The sequence below is a fragment of the Nanorana parkeri genome, unplaced genomic scaffold (assembly GCF_000935625.1).
Source record: "Nanorana parkeri isolate BGI_ZX_2015 unplaced genomic scaffold, ASM93562v1 scaffold494, whole genome shotgun sequence".
NCBI lineage: Eukaryota > Metazoa > Chordata > Amphibia > Anura > Dicroglossidae > Nanorana > Nanorana parkeri.
The window spans coordinates 528,445-548,979 of record NW_017306762.1 but is presented as its reverse complement, the minus strand read 5'-3'; the positions used below and the strand labels follow the sequence as shown (position 1 = coordinate 548,979).

Here is a 20,535-nt window from a genome sequence, read left to right as displayed (position 1 = left end):
GCGGGCTATGGACCCGCCGATCGCCTATATGTGAAACACCCGGTAACGGGTGTGTGCATTTAGCGGGTCTTTTCTGCCCATGCGTGCCCGCTAGGGGGCGCGCGCGAGCAGAAAAAAATTGCCGTCTGGAGACGGCAACCCGCAGATGCTGCAGTGCCGTCCGTCCGTTTTTTTACTACGGGCGGACGGCAAGAGGTTAAAGGCTTATGTCAGCAGATGAATTATCTCTCACTCATACAAAAGGAGAATAGTGTCAACATTTTCAGAGAAATAGTACTGTAATGGTAAAGAATAGCTGTGTTCCCACCAAATTCTCATTGACCATCAACAAGAGAACCTTTGCCCATCCATCATTACCTGTTAAACAGCAACATAATCTGTGATGTGTGGAAAGAAATGGGCTTTTTCGCTGACAGAGTCTTGACTGGTGTTCAGGAATGTAGTGAGGAGATCCCCTCCCAATCTGTGAAATAATTTTAATGAGGTGGAAACTCCCAATCCCAAATAGATACTCCACACAAGTGGCTTAGCTAAACTGACAACAAACTGTATATCTATAAATAACACTTAGTGTTAAATCGGACCTAATATCCAAGTTTAGGTGCTCTTTAGAGAGGCAAGATGGGTACCACAGTACAAAAGTATACCTTCTAGTTGGAAACTGGTGGTCTTGTGCAGCACTGCTTCTTCATCGTAGATCCTGGGTCCAAAGTGGTACTGCACTAAGGCGCTGTCATCAGCAGAATCTTCAGTGTAATTGAATGAATGTTCTGCTTATGTTGGCACCCATAATAAAGCCCAGATGTGGGCTATGTGACCTGATATTACTGCTGGAATTGAAGCACTGCAAAAACCTAATGTTTTTACTCTTCAATTCCCCACCATTTGTGCCTTCCTATTACAACAGTGGACCCAATGAGCCCAAATGATTTTTTAGTTTCAATCAGCTAAATACATTCCAGGTGCAAAACAATAGATTCGATTTTTAAAGTCTTAAGGTGCCCATACACCTTACGATTATCGTACGATAATCGTATGCGATCGACTGTTCGAACGACAATCGTACGTGTGAATAGAGTGCCCGAACCGACATTACTGTACAATCGTACGACTTTTGACGGTCAAGCATGTTTGAAAACTTTGCTCGATCGTACGATTGTCATAAGGTTGCTGGCGTTTCCGTCTGTCAAAAGTCGTACGATCTACACTGCGCATGCGCGAACGAAAATACGACAAATCAATTACCGCATTTCGTCCAGGTGCTTTTCGTTAATTACGGCTAAATTAATCATGCGATCATCGGGGCAGGATGGGGCTGCCGTACGAAAATCGCACGACTATTCGATCATCGGACGAAGCGTTTCGTCCGATAATCGTAAGGTGTATGGGCACCTTTATTGTTCAGTTTTCTTTATAAAGCAGCCCAGTTTGATATTAATTATATGAATGGAGCAGGATATAATAAGACAAATGTTAGGGAAACATTCAAGAACTTTGTAATTCTGTATAAAATGCTGTGCAAACTGTTCACGCTATATAAATCCTGCATAGTAACAATAATTTCAGCAATCTTTTACCTGTGGTGCTCCTGTACTTGCTCTCAGACAGCTCTGAGATGGCGCCTGTAGTAATGGTCTTCTTCAGTCTGGAGGTGGTGGCAGCTGTAATGCCCACTGGCTTTGTGAGCATGTCATCGCTACTTGCTCTTTTCAGCTGCAACAAACAAGAGAATGGCTCACCATGGGCTATTGTCTCAGTATATAGTTTATTGTGCATACTGCTCAGTGCGGTACAGTTGACCCGCAAAATTCGCGGGGGTTACGTTCATAGAGCACCTGTGGATTGTGAAAAACCGCAAATTTTGAATGTGGTCAAAAAATGCCTATAAAAGCATTTTTTATATAGTTTAAACCCTAAATATGCCCCCAAAACACTTATATTTAATTTCAAACTCAGCTTAATACATTACCCTTTAAAAAAAAAATAATGTAAAGGAATTTGTCAGCGGTAGTTCGTTTGAACGTTCGTTTCTTATTCGTTTTGTTCATTCGTTCGTTCGTTGCAGCAAAGTGACATTTGAGGGGGTAAAAAAATGTTTTTCTCCTTCTCTAATGTCACTTTGCTGCAACGAACAAACGAACGAAACGAATAAGAAACTAAAACGAAACGAACGTTTGAATGAACTTCCGCTAATGAATTTCGGAAAAGGAAATTCGGATTAGTTTGCATTCGTTATATCTGTCATTCGGATACATTTACGAAAATTCGTCCAAATTTCGTTTCGGAACAAAACTAATCGCACATTTCTACTCATTACAACTGCTGCTCTTTAGACCACGCAATCCATTAATTTTCCTGCTGCAGTTCAGCTTTAAAGAAGATTTTATTTCTAATTTTGGATAGGTTTTACATTTTGGGTGATGGAGGATGTGTGCAAAACCCCCTCTGTCTTTAAAGGAGAACTATAGGGTTAGGGCTTTTCCCCATAGTTCTCCTTAGAGTAATGGGAGGACACAAACTAGCGTCCTCCTGTCACCCTAGGCTCAGTATACCGCGAGCTACAGCTCGCGGTATACTGAGACGCTGCAGTTGAAGCGGATCCCGACAATTGTGTCTGGATCCGCCCAGCTGCGTGAGAGACAGCTGGCTCTGCCTATCTAGAGGGAGAGCCAGCTGTCCCCGCCCCCTCCCCCGTCCGTTCCGCCAGTCAGCGCTGGAGGATCGGAGCGGGAAGGGGGGAATCCAGCCCCTACCCTGTCACGGCAGAGAGCTGTGACAGGATCGAGTGGTGAGCGAACGCCGGTATGTGTTCGCTCACCTCCCGATCTACTGAGCCGACCTGTGACAGTCTCATTGTCACAGGTCGGCTAGAACTATGAGGTGAGTGAAAAGCACTCACCTCATAGTTCTCCTTTAAAGGCAACCTTGAAATGAATCTGAATGAGGTTTCACGGATTATCTCTATCTCTAACCTTTCTAGATTCTTGAAGCACTGGGGAAAAGGTTTTATTAAAGTAGTTAATGTTTTAAAGGATAACTGTACATTTAACTAGAAATGAAGGATTCCTCACCCTGAGGCAATCCTGAGAGAAAATGTCATTGTAACTGCATACCACAAATGACTACAAATGTAAGCGTTCACTTCCCGGCCTGTCCAGTGTTTCTATCCTCCAGCGCTCACAGAAGCCTCAAATATCCTGTGCATGTACTGAGCCTGACCACAGAGAATATAGTATTGGTCCACGTAGATAATACAAAAAGGTGATGGAAGTGCCAAAAGAAGCACGGAAGACAATGTAATACAGAATTCAGTGTTTGCTCATCAGCTGTTTGTAGTTATACTGGCATATTTGCTCTTGCTGGGAGAGAGGAATCTGGTAGTTGTTATTAAATGTGTACTCATCCTTAGGGATCCATTGAGATTTATGTGTGTGCGTGAGGTGTGTTTTTGTAGCATTAGACAGCTGTGTTATCATACGTCAATGTGCATTTCCTTTGTCTGCTGACATACAGTACATTATTGACGTGCGCTCAGGGCCGGATTTACTCTCTCTGCTACCCCAAGGCCAGGTTCCTTAATTTGCCCCCCTCCCAACTAAATTTCTCCCCCAGATGGCATGGAGGCAGGGTTGGTTTTACATTTTTTTTTACTTATCACTTGTACAGAACGAGCGGTGGCTTCCCCGCTCTACATTTAGCCCTGCTTGTCCAGAGCAGGGCTAAATGTAGAAAACTACCCGCCTGGCGCCCGAAACTACATGTCCCTTGCGTCGGGAGAAAGGAATTCCACACCCCTGCTGCCCCTCTACTCCCTGCTGCCCCGAGGCCGGGCCTCGGTTGGCCTTGTGGGAAATCCGGCACCGCGTGTGCAAACACACATTTCATATGTGTTTTTGAAGTTGGGATTTGGAATGGACGGAGTTAGTAACTCTTGGCCAAGGCTTGTAAATATCTGTAGCCAATGTATCAAAACCCATGTTACATGCATTTTGTATGTGTTGCCATTGACTTCTGTGGGGCTCCTAATGCACTAAAACACAGGAAAAAATAGACATGCCATATTTTTCAAAATGCACTGTACTGCAGAGATGAAAACAGGCACTTTTTATATTATGGGAAAGACATGACCATTTAAGCACACTTAGTACGTTGCAACGTGTGCACTTAGAATCTAAAAGTGTAAATGTGCCCTTAAATAGAGTGGGGAAAGGCAGGTTATCCACAGAGATTCATCTCAATTCCTGTCACAGTGACACTAAGAGGTCTATTTATAAGCTATTTGGAGGGCGAACAGCCCTGGGTGAATGATCGCTCTGCGCGATATACAGTACGTCAAAACGAATGTTCTTTAGGTGTTTCTTTACAAGGAAATGTTTTTTCAATTTATTTTTATGTAATATTGCAATATGGCCACTAGATGGCACTGAGGAATATAGAAAATAAATAGTTATTTCATATGCTCTTTTAGCTCCATCTAGTGGCCGTATTGTGATATTATTGTGAAAAAAAACCTAAAGAACATTTGTTTCAGCGTATATATTCACACAGAGCAAATGTTCACAGATATTGGCAGCGTGATTGTCTCCGTGAATTGTTTATAAATAGACCCATTTGGATACTAAAGTAAACAGGCATTCCTTTGGAGAACCCGCTAGGAGAGGTTGAGACTGGCTCTCTCGTGGATACTTTATAGAAATACATCAAACAGCAATAACATTATGACCACTGACAGGTGGAGTAAATAACACTGATTCTCTTGTTACATGGTAACTGAAAGTGGGTGGGATATATAAGGGTGAAAGTGAACATTTTGTCCCTGAATTGATGTGTTGGAAGCAGAAAAAATGGGCAAGCGTAAGGATTTGAGTGACTTTGACAAGAGCCAAATTGTGATGACTAAACAACTGGGTCAGAGCAATTCCAAAACTGCAGCTCTTGTGGGATGTTCCTGATTTGAAGCGGTGTTGAGTTAAGGGTGCTGACTTGGCCTCCAAATTCTCCAGATCTCAATCCAATCGAGCATTGGTGGGATGTGCTGGAAAAACAAGTCCAATCCATTGGAGGCCCCACCTCCCAAATTACAGGACTTAAGGATTTGCTACTGACTACATGCTGCCAGAAATCACTGCATACCTTCAGATGTCTAGTGGAATCAATGCCTTGATGGGTCAGGGCTGTTTTGGCAGCAAAAGGGAAACCTACTCATTATTAGGCGGGTGGTTATAATGTTATGGCTGATATGTGTATATAGTGAATGCAATCAAAATATAAGAATCAGGACTTCAGCTCACAATTCCATGTTGTCACCAGGACAGGAAGTGAGGGAAAAGCTCCCCAAAAGAGACAGCAATGAAAATGGAACATTAAGGACTTCTGCATGGTATAATTGGATGGAGTTCCTCTTAAATGGATTATGTGGCTAGTCATAGTTAGTTTGCTAGTTTGCTTGTAGCCGCATTATTAGTTATGCTGCTGCACATTTATTTATACAGTATGCGTGCCGTTTATGTTGAAATTAGTTTTCCCATGCATTAGTACCTCCTGTAAGCAATTTCAGAGTAAAGATGTATAGCACTGGTAGCTGTAACAAAGCATAATATACACAATACTAGCCACAGATAGTCCCTATCTGATGGCACCTACACCACACAAGCCCCCATACTGCTATACCATGGATATTATGGGTGGATGATCAGTTTGGGCTCACGCCATTCTCTTACCCTGCTCAGCCGTGACTCGAACGCTAGAGAATTGGTTGACCTGGAGGTTTTCATGCCAAAGGCAATTGTTGGAATGGATTTTGCTCGTTCTGTCCCATGGCTGCCCTGTCCCTTAGTGCTCTGTGCATTCATATTACGAGCAGAACTCTTCATCCCCTAGAGAAGACAGAGTAGAAATGTAAATCATACAATATTAAGATCAATGTACAGTGGTAATAAATATATCATATGTTGTTTTATCATTGTACATGCAGAGATAAAACTAGACTGCAGTTAGTTGAGGTTAGTCAACATTCTGTCAGCGACTCATACTGTACATGTCTACCATACTGTACGAAACAGAACTATCCAGATAGTCAGCTCTGCTGCCGCCTATGTCACCTGTCTGTTCCATCTAGAACAAAGCATCATCCCACTCTTGCCTTCTTCCCCATGCTTTCCTTCTTGCAGTATGAGAATATTCAAACTACATGTAGGGCAACACCACAAAATGCATGAAAACAGTTATGTGCATTATAAATCAGATAAAACTGCATGTATACTGACAGTACACAGTGGGAATCCAGCTTAATCTGTGTTTGTATATGTCTCAGGTGCTACCCAAGGAGTAACCCAGGACCACACTTTGGGGACGCCTTGATGCAGCACTGTGCCTTCACATTTGTGCCAATGTATTCAACCAAAACCATCTCTTGAACTAAATATTGAAAAAAGATTATCAAAAGCTGGACAGGATGCTGAAGAATTTTGGTACTGTTCATTTTTCTAAAGGGTATGAAAACTTTCTAAAATGTTTTCTGATTTTTATCTCAAAACGGTTGGCCCTCTTCTTTCCACTGCCCAATAAAACCCCAAAGATTTCTACGTCACCTGTCTCATGACCCCATAGAGGTCTATGGGGATTTAGTGGGGAAAAGAGGACTGGCTGGCTGAAGGTAAACATTGGTGGGATGTTCTCAGCAGAGGGGCAGTGCAGGATTCTCTCTTATGACAAGACCGCTCAGATCTGAGGATTCACTGAGGATCTACTGAGAATCTACTGATGATATACTGAGGATTTACTAAAGATCTACTGAGAACCTACCAATAATCTACAGAGAATCTATCAATGATCTACTGATGATCTACCAATGATCTATAGATAATCTATCAATGATCTACTCATGATCTACCAATGATCTATAGAGAATCTATCAATGATCTACTGAGAATCTACTGAGAATCTGCCAATGATCTACTCAGAATCTACCAATGATCTACAGAGAATCTATCAATGATCTACTGAGGATCTCCTGAGAATCTACCAATGTCTCTACTGAGAATCTACCAATGATCTACTGAGAATCTACCAATGATCTACAGAGAATCTATCAATGATCTACTGATGATCTATTGAGAATCTAGCAATGATCTACAGAGAATCTACCAATGATCTACTGAGAATCTACCAATGATCTACTGAGAATCTACCAATGATCTACAGAGAATCTACCAATGATCTACAGAGAATCTACCAATGATCTACAGAGAATCTATCAATGATCTACTGATGATCTATTGAGAATCTAGCAATGAACTACCGAGGATCTACTGAGAATCCACCAATTATCTACACAGAATCTAGCAATGATCTATTGGTTTTATCTACTGAGAATCTACCAATGTCTCTACTGAAAATCTACCAATGATCTACTGAGAATCTACCAATGATCTACAGAGAATCTATCAATGATCTACTGAGGATCTACCAATGATCTACTGAGGACCTACTGATCCTTTGTTAGGTAAATCTCCAGTTCTGCAGAGAGAATCCTCTAAGACTTGGGGATCCAGGATTCTTCTTTCTATGAAAGCAGCTTTTCATGTCTCTGTTATCTACACATATAAATTACGTTTTCAATTACTCCTCAGAATCCACACTGCTATCAGCAGAGAACAGTTTAAGACAAAATGTCCCTGATGAATTATTCATAACTGACGACTCTAAATGTATAATTCTACAACACGCAGCAGGTACAAACCACATAAGTGTACAGTTTCATCTCTCATCAAGTGTCACTAAATGAAGTTCATATAGACAGACGGTTTTCTGTGCTGAAACACGATAATCAATAATATGTGTAAAACAAACAAAAACAAATAAATACACACTTTCTTTTTTTCAATCTGCTTCCATCTGGCTCCTGCCTTTGCTATTATTTAGCCCCATATAAAAGGGGAATCTCAAAAATATATGGTAGATTTGTGCATATTTTCTGGCAACACATTGCACTGGATGATGCAAGCAGCAATCTATAGACAGGAATATAATTAGGGGCCTCCATGCATGGCACAATCTGACAGACTTCCCCATATAATTAAATTACCCCAATATTGGTGTCAGTGAGATGAATAGTGCCCCATCATTGGTGCCAGTGAGATGAATAGTGCCCCATCATTGGTGTCAGTGAGACGAATAATGCCCCATCATTGGTGCCAGTGAGATGAATAGTGCCCCATCATTGGTGCCAGCGAGATGAATAGTGCCCCGTCATTGGTGTCAGTGAGACGAATAGTGCCCCTTCATTGGTGCCAGTGAGATGAATAGTGCCCCGTCATTGGTGTCAGTGAGATGCATAGTGCCCCATCATTGGTGCCAGTGAGATGAATAGTGCCCCATCATTGGTGCCAGTGAGATGAATAGTGCACCATCACTGGTGTCAATGAGATGAATAGTGCTCCATTATTGGTGTCAACAAGATGAATAGTGCCCCATCATTGGTGTCAGTGAGATGAATAATGCCCTATCATTAGGGTCAATGAGATGAATACTGCCCCATCATTTGTGTCAATGAGATGAATAATGCCCTATGGTTAGCGTCAATGAGATGAATAGTGCACTATGGTTAGCGTCAATGAGATGAATAGTGCCCTATCATTGGTGTGAGTGAGATGAATAGAGTCCCATTGCTGGTATCAGTGGGAGGAATAGTGCTCCATTGATGGTGTTACAGGGATGAATAGTGCCCCACCGTTGGTGTCAGTGGGAGGAATAGTGCCACATCCTTGGTATCAGTGGGAGGAATAGTGTCACATCGCTGTTATCAGTTGGAGGAATAGTGCCTCATCGTTCATTTCAGTGGGAGAAATAGTGCTCCATTACTGGTGTCATTGGGAAGAATAGTGCCCCATCATTGGTGTCAGTGAGACGAATAGTGCCATATCATCTGTGATAGTGGGAGGAAAAGTGCCACATCCTTGGTGTCACTGCCTCATCATTTGTGTTGGTAGGAGGAATAACCATGCCCGTGATCACAGATGCACTAACAACTTCCCGTTCATATCCGCGCAACACAGGTTCACACAGAGGGCTTAGCTGTCAGAATAAAGTTGTGCAATGTACAGAGTTTATGTGAAGTGGTGATTTAATTATATGGAGAAGACTGTCACAAACAAACCTGCTATATTTGGACACCACAAATTGCCTAACAGTTTATTTTTGATCTCTGGGTGCACATGTTTATATATTGTCCCCGAGACACCCTACTAAAAATAAGAGTATTGGACTGTGGAGAGGCAAGAGTAACGCATAAGAACCAACAGCCAAGGGCCTCTGAAGGCTGAACATGCTATGTAGAGTCAGGACTTTTGGTTTCATACCATTTCATGTGGACAGGAAAACCCTGGTAAGGCCTGCTGGAGGTCACCATATGAAAATAAATCACTGTCTCTTTGAGGAGTCACAGACAGTATTCATCAACAAGCCACAGTGGTGAGGGACCCCAGCTGAAGTTCTGCACCGATGCTGGACACTCAGGCTTATGTAAAGAAACAATGTACAATTACGGCAACCCACAGCAATGACTTCCTTACCAGGCTGATCAATAAACTGCAAATCTTTTTACTAAAGAGGAACTTTACCCATATCTTCAAAATAACAACACACACTCCTTTAGAAATGTGTAGTAATGACAATCTACAAACACATACTTCTAGATAATTGAAGACTTTGTATTTCTCTTTCATTTCCCAGGTTTCCTACAGTGACTATTTTAACTAAGGGCAGGTTACTAGATCTCTCTTTACTTCCTGGATCTCTGACACATGTTACCATGTCCATCCTCTCAGGGGAAGAAAATGCCTTTCCCTGGGATCTCATGAGATTACAGATGAGATTTCCCAGCAATGCTTTGCTGATGTAACCTTCCAAGGATGCAATGCTTGGGCACAATTACATCATTTGTCCCCAAGGGGACCAGGAAGTGGAAAAAAATGAATTGTAAGTAAAATGTGTTTTCATATGTGGCAAAACTTAACACTAATCAGGTTATCTCATCCTCTAACCCTTGCTCTGCCAGCGCCTTTAAAAACAAAAACAAATGTTATGCATTTTAGGTTAGAAATTTGCTTAAACCTTGATAGCAAAGACCATGGAAAAGAAAATGGTGGCAATTGTTATTTATTATGTCATACATCCGCTTATTATTAGTTTATTATTATTATTTTATTATTATTTAGTTTATTATTATTAGCTTATTATTAGTTTATTTTTTTAAATTATTATTATTAGTTTATTTTTATTTATCATTATTATTTTATTATTATTTCGTTTATTATTATTATTATTTAAATAGTTTACAAGAATTTTAGATTATCAAACCGAAACATTGAGTAAAAAACATATATAAATTAATTTAAGTGCACACAAAACACAATATAATATCGAAGTGACAAAGTGATGAAATCCTTGTTGCTTGCAGGTTCATTTACTGAGAGGAGATCAACAAAAGTATATTCGCAGATCTCCCTCTGCTTTCCCCATCGACACCAGCCATGCTGGTCCCAAGCCTGCAGAAGAGGCAGTTGAGCCTGGGATATATGGCGGGATGTAGGGGGTCAGCATGCTGTATGACTCCTGGGAGTACATTTAGTACACAATAAATAAAACTGAAGCAATTCTGCCTTCTCCTGTGCCACCTTGGCTCAGAGTTTGCACTTAAAGGAGGACCCTCCAATGACATTGCCTGCATACCTCTGCCCTATCTACAGAGGATGATTGACAGCACAGCACCTTCCTATGCCATACCTATTGAGTGTCTGCAGTGAAAATCTCCTTCTGATGTGATGTGACATTGCACATTACCAAATTTTAAGTACATGCATGCTACCTAGAGTGTAAGTGTATTTACAGACACAGAGGTCAGAGTACTCTCCCTGACAATGCCTTCAGCAAGGACAGCAGCATCTTTGTTCAGGCATTATCCAGGCTTAGCGTTTACTTCCTGGACTCAGGGATGGCATAGTCCAGTTCTGTGCAGTTCCTGGCTGTGTTCACAAATGTATGACACAGATTAGCCCCTGCTGCAACCTCTCTCCCTGTGACTTGCTATAGCGTTATAGTCTGAGTAAACACTTGGGGGAAGATTGATGACCTGATTTTAAAGTGGACCTTTACTCCCTTTCACTAAAAATCACATGAGCTGTCACCCCTGCATGCTGATATGAAATCATCTTACATCCATTAGCTAAACAAACATCATTTTATTTTACTTACAATTTCTTTTTTTCCACTTCCTGGTCATCTTTGGTACAAATTATGTAATCGTACCCAATTATTGCATCCTTGGAAGGTTACATCAGCAGAACCTTGCTGGGGAATCTAATCTGTAATCTCATAAGATCTCAGGAAAAGGCATTTTTCTCCCCTGAGAAGATGTGCATGGTCACATGTCCTAGTCACATGTCTAGTCACATGTGCCAGAAATCCATGAAGTAAAAGGAGAGCTAGTAATCTGCCCTTAGTAAACATGATTACTGTCAGAAGACTGGGGAAGAAAAGAGAAATAATATATGCAAAGAATACAGAGCCAGCAATTATCTAGAAGTATCTGCTTGTAGATTGTAATTACTAAACATTTCTAAAGGTGTCTTTGTTGTTATTTTGAAGATCTGGCTAAAGTTCCTCTATAAAGGACAATTTATATTACATTTAGAATGTAACTCTATAATTGGAATTTCTAATGCATGTAGTGGGAGCTTCTCTACTGAGCTATCTGCTGCCTTGACTTCTGCTTTAAAATGTAACAGGTAGTGAAACATGCTTTACCATGTAATCTGCTGCCATGTTGTCGGTGAGTGTGCCAGTGGATTACACGCCAAGAATAATGCTACATGAAGTGTTTTGACAGGCCATCTTCCTTCTCTCAGTCCTATACAAAGCTGTATGTGTTAGTTGTAAGCACCAATCACACAAGGCCATTCTTTCTATTATATGGCTTCATATTAGGGAAATGACTAAGTAAACGTTTCACATTTTACAGAGCTGAATGCACCTGTCTGACATCAGCCAAAAGCCTAGAACCGCCTGGCACTCGATCCAACATCCTAATTGTGCAGATGGTCATACAATTGTCTGAATGATTAACCATAACATGAACAGATGCAATCCTAGCAGGAGCACAACTACCATTTACAAATACATCACTCTGATCGGTGCCAGGACCCCCCTACACGGAGAAATTAGCAACAGCTTAGGTCTAACCTTGGCCAATCGGTCATGATCATTTATTCTATGGGCGCCTTATGTTGTAGTTTATTTCAGCAGGAGCCAGTGACAACAAGTAGTAGTTGTGCAGAAATGACTCCCCCTATAGGAGGTAAAAAAACAAGGCTGAGAACTGGTAACATAAATCTAAACATTCATATTATTGATAGAACCAATATCAAACTTAAAATAGCAGTCAAAGCGTGCCTACTAACATCTGTGCGGTCATTGTGGTCAGCACTAACATGCTTTTCATTAACTGCATTCATTATAAAGGGGCTGCCAACGCACCTCAACAGACCAATGGACATGACCGTTTCTCCGACACCATATACCTTGCATCGTGGGGCACTGTGATGCATTGTGCATTGGCTTCTTCTGTACATGGGTTGCCATTCACAATCAATGGTACAGCAATGCACCACAGTAGGACAGGTGAGTTGACGCATGTAGTAACACGCATCACTGCAACGCATGAGTGTAAAAAGGCCATACGTTTACCCTGGTTGGCATCTCGTCTAGATAATAGGCAGAGATGATACCTGAGAGGTTCCAGGACCAGGACCTCACAGGTTCTTGTTCACCTGTCCAGACCACACATGCATTAGATTCGCTTATTTTACACCTATTACCTATAGGAAGACTTCCTGAAACCTGGCCTGTGACATTGAGAAAATAAGATGGTATAGTGAGTTCTGGCCAGAGCATCCCGATCAGCTCCTGGCAACCAATGGCATCACTGGTTGCCATGAGCTGGGCAGGACACCGTCCCAATATGCTAAGAGCTGGGCAAGGAGATGTGTATGGCCCTTACACATCTCCCCTCTGGGCTCTTAGTAACCTGGGACACTCTGGCCAGAAAGGGGGTGGTAGGCACACTGCAAACTATGCCGCTCTACCTGCTGTCCCCCCATGTGACCCAAAGAGATGGCATCTAAGGCTAAGGCAACAGGCCTCAGCCTCCCTCATTATAGGGACAGCAATGGAGCTGGGAACAGTCTAGGGACAGCAATTGAGCTAGGAACAGCAATGGAGCTAGGAACAGTAGGAACAGGGATGGGAGACCCGAACCAACAATGGATAGATGCGGCAATCCCAGGCAGAGTGGCAGGAGGAATCCTCCCACTGGAGAAACACCAGGGAAGTGCAAACACTAGAGGTGTATATGTTTCGTACATTATCACTGCTCTATCACTGCTCTTTGCAATACTTTGTTGAAGAAACCTAATAATGTTAATCCACAAACCAAGTCAAACAGTTCTTTTGATTTTGAATACAATAGGAAAGGTTGGAGTCTCTGTCAGATTTTATTGCTGTCTATGTCACTTTCAAAAGATTTTTAATTGCTTCTCGGTCCAAAGATGGGGTGTTATAGGGACAGGAAGTGAAGGGAAATCTCTCCACTAGGGACACAAAAGCACACATGCATGAAAGCTACAAAAACACAAAGGTCTGCCAGATTTATCAGTGTTTGCATGTTAAAGGAGAAATCAATAAACAACTAATAGATGCAAAGTGTATTACACAGATAGAAGGATCCATTGTTTGGCGTCTTTTTTTTATCAACTTACTTATAATCGCCATATTGTGCATGGTGCTGCTGCATCCACCTATACTTCCAATACATGCATGAGTGGCATAGCCGTGAATGCACTTCTTGAAGTGGGAAAGTGGCCTGCTTCAATATGTCTACATGTCCCATGCTCCCCAGCACTGATGCTGTTCGTAGGTAGTCCTTAGGCTGCCTGTAGTGAAGCATTTATCTGTAGGGACGACGCATTGTGCACCTACACATAAACCTTTTTTTTAAATTTGTGTTTAAACACACTTTTTTATGTTTTGGTGGTAAATAAAAATCTGAGGTCTCAGACTGCAGTAAAAACCTGACAGTGATTCTAACCATTTCTCACAAAACAAAAACACAAGTTTTGGCTGGAGCTGAGGTTTAGGGCCTGTTCACAGTAGCCAGCAGTGTTTTGTATGGGCGGCCGGAGGAGTGCTCTTCAATGTTTCAGTGCATCACGCTGTTGACATTTTTTTTCTAACTTTATTGAAGTGTCACAAAATGACACCTCATTAAAGTTAATGTACTGCAGCTGAGTTGTATTGCAGTGGCTTACTGCGACTTCAGGTGAGTCCCGGTGTGTGAGGGACAGAGGCAGCATGTCTGAATTTTTATGCAACACATTGCAACCGACCTCGTCAGCATTGCAGTGTGAAAAGCAGGGGTGGGCAAACTCCGGCCTTTCAGTTGTGATTATCTTGCAAAGCCTCATGGGATTTGTAGTTCCACAACAGCTGGAGGGCTGGAGTTTGCCCACCTCTGCCTTAAAGTAACACTGAAGCCAAAACTTGTTTTGTTTTATATATATAGTAAGGGAGGGTTATAACCCCTGTGAGGTTTCTTGCCATCTGTGTGCCTTTGTGGAAGTTTATCTTCACTATAAATTATGGATATGCAAGCTTACCTAAGGTCTGTTCCTGTGAGGGCTTGTTTTTTGTTTGCAGACTTCCTTTACTTCTTCCTCTACTTGGTGATCCTGCAAGGATGAGCCCTCCTCGGAACTTCCTGTCCTAGAGTGTCAATGTTGTTACCCAAGCTAGAAAAAAGTGGGGGATGCACTGGGGTCCCAGCGTGCATTTTTGGTTGCTGGGCCCCCAGTGCGTCCCTGCACCTTATTAGGAGGAGTAGGCTACCTCCAGGTACACCTGCATGCAATCTATCGACTTCATTAATATGCTCACACTTGGAGACTCAGATACATAGAGTTAGGACTACACTTTGCAGAGGTGCCTTGGCGCGGCAGTGTGGCTTCTACATATTTTTGGCCAAAAGTTTGTGCAACTAAAACCTCTGATTTTAACGCATACTGTTGACAGGGCTACTTGTTTGGTTGCAGGCTGGCTGGCAGGTTGGGGCTGGGGAATTTTTGTGTTTTGTATTGTTGTTACCCAAGGACACCCACTCCTGCTGCTGCCACAACAGGAAGTGAGAAGAAATCCCTCCAAAGGCAAAATCCCTGGTCGTCAGCAGGGTCACCAGAACTAGTGTCCCTACTGAAAATTTCCCATCTATTCCTGTTCTGATGACCACCCAAAATGACTTTCAGTGATAATGGTCACCAGGACAAATAGAGTGAGGAAATATCCGTAACTGGGACATAGACATAAAAAAAACACATGACAGTGGGTCTAATCCCTCTCCACTTTATCCAAAACTAAAAGAAAAGTTGCACTTTAATGTATTATTACATAATGAGACTTGAGTTTTCCCAGGTTAAAAATAAATTAGTCCTTACCTGCTTATTAACAATGTTTTGATCAGCTCTTTCATGTTATACTACCAAAGCAGCAAAGACAAATTTACATTTCCACACAACTAAACTGAACAATAAAAAACACAGCAAAGAGCATACATCAGTTCTCATTTTTTTAGTATGGCTTAGGGCCCGTTCACACCAGATGCCCAGATGCAGTGCGTTGCAGCCCTATTCTAGGCAGAACGCACTGCCTCGCATTGCGGCCGGCTCACTTTTTTTGTGGGGCAGGATGGGGAGTAGCAGGCCATTGAAGTGAATGGCACCTTAGCAACGCCCTCCGGCCCCAATGCGATCGGCCGCACGGAATCACAAGGCACATTATGCCTGCAGTCCGGTCCAGTCCGGTACGATCAAGATAGTACTTGCAGCATTTTTATCAGACCGGACCACAAGCATAATGTGCCTTGTGATCCCGTGCGTTCGATCGCATTGCGGCCAGGGTGCATGGCTACAGTTCCATTTACTTCAATGGCCCGCCACGCCCCCTCTAGCCACACAAAAAAGTGAGCCAGCCGCAATGCGAGGCAGTACGTTCTGGCTAGAATCCGGCTGGAACGCACTGCATCTGGTGTGAACGGGCCTTTAGGAAATCAAAGCTGAACACTGATTTGCCGTATTTCTTAAAATAAGATTAAATACTCTTTTCTTTTTTTCAATAATGAATCCAGATCAAACAAATATATATATATTGCCCAGCAAATTATTTCTTTACATTTTTGCCCAAGCACTTAACAGTTGTCATGTTTCCAAACAGCTGGCTCAATTTCTCTTAGTTCAGCTTCCCAAAACTTCCTTTCCAGTACAAGATTACAAGGAACAGAGCAGACTCCAGCCGTCCATCTACTAGCTTGCAGTAGGGAAGAGCGGGGAGCAAGGAGCAGGGCAGTGACATGCCTTTCTGTGTCTGCATGTTTGTGCAGACACACACAGCTTACTGGCACACACAAGGTTGGCTCCATAGGACCCGGCAAGGGAAGGGAGCCACGCTAAAACCGGATATCAGGGCCAGTACTCAGGATATCAGGTCCAGTGCTCAGGATATCAGAGCCAGTGCTCGGGAGACCAGCTGATTCTGCGGGAAACTAAAACTTTTAAACATCAAGAAGAAGCATCCATTGTAAGTGATTTATTCAGCATTTGAAATAGTTTAAAACCTTTTGTCTTTAATATCACTTTAATCTGTCTTTCACACTGCATCTGTCAAAGCATCAAACTATAGAAATAAGAAGCGATGAAACCCTGCATTTCTTTTGGAAAACCATGAGAGTGGCTTCAAAAGTACACAAAAATGCTGTAAATGAGTAAAAACAAAAAGGCAGAATGAACCCAATTCCTGAATGACAAGAAAGAACAAGGAATAAATATGAGAACTGCACCAAACTCCGCTGAATTTCTTCCTATATGGGATCCCTAAACCAAAACGCAATCTGCCATCCGTCAGGAACATAATCTGGCATGCCACATGGACTGGTACATGGCTTATTAATTACCATTTAAATATGAGGTTATTTTTAGCCGCTCGGGGCACAGAGGAAGAGTCCGTCCTCTGCCGCATCTGCCGAATAAGAACCTTTTATCCATCTACTTCCCAAAGACTCTGAGATATCAGTCGCTGGCTGGAGAACACAGCTACAGAAAGGGAAAAGAGGTTTAAATACTTACAGATTCGACTTGAGGGATATTAGCTTTTCTCATCATGGAAGTGCTCTTTTCTTTTTTGGTGTCAGCATGTGTGTGTATACCAGACTGAGTAATTCAGTGTTTTCTGTTCTTCCTTTAGAGGAAAACCACAGTTCACTAAGAAGCAGGCTGCTTGAGTAATGATTCACATACGGAAGCAAGCTGGCTTCTCTAGTTCTGGCACTGAAAGGCGTACACAGGCTATATAGGAAAAAGACATGTATTTTCTCTACCCGGGGTTTATTCAGCCTGAGACCTTCTATTCTGCTTCAGTGCATCTGCTCGCTTTTGTCATACTATTGTGAAAGCGGGCACACGTGGGATAAGACTGTCACATGATATGAATGTTTTTGATGTAATCGTTGCACAATCTTGCTGTGTATGGGGCACAAACTGAGCACTCCCAACAAAGAGACTTGCACTAAGGTCTTTAGGGCCTGTTCACATGATTTTCAGGTCCGGATCAGGTGAGGATCTGCAGACGCGGTACTATGTGTTTTGCCGGTTTTTTGATGCGTTCCAGTAAAAAAAAAAAAAAAATTTTTTTTTTTGCTGGAGTGGGGCTGTCAGTATGTTAGCTGCAGCGTAGTGCGTTTTTGACGTGTTTTGCGTTTCCGGACCGTTTCCTGACCGTACAAAATGTGACATGCAGTATTTTTCTGTCGTAACCTGAACCGACTGCGCACGTGAGAACTGTAGCCCATAAAACACATTGGGATACATTTTTAGTGCAGGAGCGTACGGATCAGGTCAGCACAGAAAACGGACGTCTTGTGAACAGGGCCCTAATCAGGTTTTTTTTTTTTAAACAGCTCTTTTAGTCCCCTTTTACACCCGAGCGTTTTGCGTGAAGCACAACAATGCTGAACATGAAGGATTACATTATTTTCAATGTTTTTGTGTTGCTTGCTAGCGTGAGAAAAACCCATGAGCTTCTTTTTGGGCAGAATCACGCGTTTCAATAGGCATCCATAAGGCAAATTTTTTGCACATTTCTGTGCCTAAGGGCTTAAGGATTTCCGAGAAGCTGATGAAGCACACATCATACTTCTTCTCCTGCTCCAACAGCTGGAGAAATGAAAGCCTGAAAACAGAAGTGACAAAATCACCGTCTCTTTTGGTTTCTGGAAGTGTGCTGACCTCCCTCCGATCCAGCCTCTGACACCCACCATGCCAGTCCCAGGCCCACTTGAGGAGCAGTGTAGCCTGGAATAGCCGGCAGTGGCGGCGGAAGGGGCACACATCGCAGAGCAAATACAGGTCTATTTTCATATAGCGTAATAACGCCTGTATTTGCAGCTCCGGGAGCCATAGCTGCTGCAGTTTTCTGTCTGCATAAACAGCAAACCCTGTACTCAGGTGTACGCCTGCAAGTTTCGACACCGGCGTTTGCATGCGTACAAGGTTAAGGGCTTGTTCACACCACATACAGTGCATTTCAGAGTGGTTAGCTGCTGGAATGCACTGTATTGCATAGTAAACTCCCCCCTGCGTTCTGGGGCAGGAGGGGGCGTGGTGGTGCATTGAAGTCAATGGCACCTCAGCCACGCCCCCCACACGTAGTGCGATCACCCGCACCAGAACGTGGGCACAACAATGCCTGTGTTACGGTCCAGTGCGTTGGGACAAAATGCTGCATGCACAGGGGGGAGTTTACAATGCGATACAGTGCGTTCCAGCAGCTAACCGTGCTGGAACACACTGTATATGTTGTGAATAGGCACTAAGTTTCCAAATCCTTGATGATAACGATGTGTACAGAGGTGCAATTTTACATACATTGCGGTGTGAGTTTTTTTAGGCCATTACTTTTGTTTAACTTAATGCATGCTGCAGCTGGATGCTGCTGTGCAATCAAATGTTGCCTGCCCCCCCCCCCAACAGTGTAGCTTGTTGGCATGAACTGTCACAATACAAAACATGGCATGTTTGCCAAAAAAAGCATATGGTATCTGAGTCCTTAATCTATATAATGGCAGTGCAACATAAAATTGAGCTGGATGTGAAGGCTTTGCATTTGCTGGCCAGTCAGCAATCTCTTGTACAGAGTGACTGACCGATAAGATTGGTGTGTACTCTGTTCTCAGTCGGGGCACACATGAGCGCACCAGGGGGCCTCACAGTAGACCAGGCTCAGCTCTACAAAATAACAGGAAGGTTAAAGGTGCCCATACACTGCATGATTCTCGTACGAGAATCGCGGGAAATCCCGCGATCGTACGAGAATCGTGCAGTGTATGGAAGGCGTGCTACCGTTTCTAATGTACGGTCGCTCGACTTTTGTATATCGAGCATGTTGGAAAACTGTTTTTTAACATGATCGAGCGATCACTGCCGAATGTGCCAGTGTGCGCACGCGCACACTGCCCGTTCAGCATTGCAGTCATCGGAAACCCGCACCTCAGGGGGGCGGGCTTGCAATGATCGCAAGTACGATCTGCCTCTCCAAGATGGGCAGATCGTACGTTTTTTAAGTACTTTACAACCCTCACAAGACAAAAGTCTTGCGAGGGTTGTAGAGTGTATGGGCACCTTTAGAAAGATTAGTACAATTCTTTGTTCATTTCCGATATATAGCACAAATAATCAAGATAAGCCAGCACTGTAAACTAAGTCACTTAAAACACACAGGGGGGAATTTATCAAAACTGGAGCAGAAGAATCTGGAGCAGTTATCTTTGGCAACCAATCAGCTTTTTGTTTTCAGTTTGTTCAGTTACAGTTTGAAAATGAATGGTGGATGCTGATTGGTTGCCATTGTCAACTCCTCCAGATTCTTTCTTCTCCAGTTTTGATACATTTCCACTGACTGAATACAGATGCAGATATTGTAAGAGGGGGTGATCTTCCAAAGACTGGATTGGTATTTCTGAGTAATCATATCTTTTCATATAAGATCATCACAAGGTAGAATATCTGTGGAAAGGCTTACAATACAAATACAGTAACTATTGCTCTCCGTATGTTGTGGGCTATAATCCTATTCCCTATTTCTTACTCCTTAAAGTGAACTTAGATTAATATATTTCTTAACATCAAAGTGTATGTAAAGCCAACATGTTTAGTTTTGGATAGAGTGGTGAGGCATTTGAACTAGGGATGCACCAATACCTAGTACCTTACTCTGTACAAGTACAAGTACATATACAGATACTTTTCGAGCTCCAGGACAAGACTAGAGAAAAATGTTAAAGTTAGGAGGCAGCTGTCATTTGTAAGGAGCACACGAAGCTCCTGGGATTTGCACATCTCTGTTTTAATGTACGATTTTGTTTTTATAAATATATATATA

General features: G+C 42.6%; 1 protein-coding gene across 4 annotated transcripts in view; it reads right to left on the bottom strand.

Moving 5' to 3' along the window:
* SPECC1 (sperm antigen with calponin homology and coiled-coil domains 1) overlaps positions 1-20,535 on the bottom strand; it is a 277,393-nt gene that overhangs the window by 226,119 nt on the left and 30,739 nt on the right. For 2 of the 4 annotated variants that reach the window (XM_018561040.1, XM_018561041.1), the window contains exons 1-3: positions 17,226-17,349; positions 5,721-5,876; positions 1,578-1,713 (exon numbers count right to left, since the gene is read on the bottom strand). In XM_018561040.1, the coding sequence (XP_018416542.1) occupies positions 1,578-1,713; positions 5,721-5,876; positions 17,226-17,261 (328 nt within the window). In that variant the 5' untranslated portion in view covers positions 17,262-17,349. Of the gene's footprint in view, positions 1-1,577; positions 1,714-5,720; positions 5,877-17,225; positions 17,350-20,535 lie in introns of those variants that run through there. The other 2 variants (XM_018561036.1, XM_018561037.1) reach the window with 2 other exon arrangements.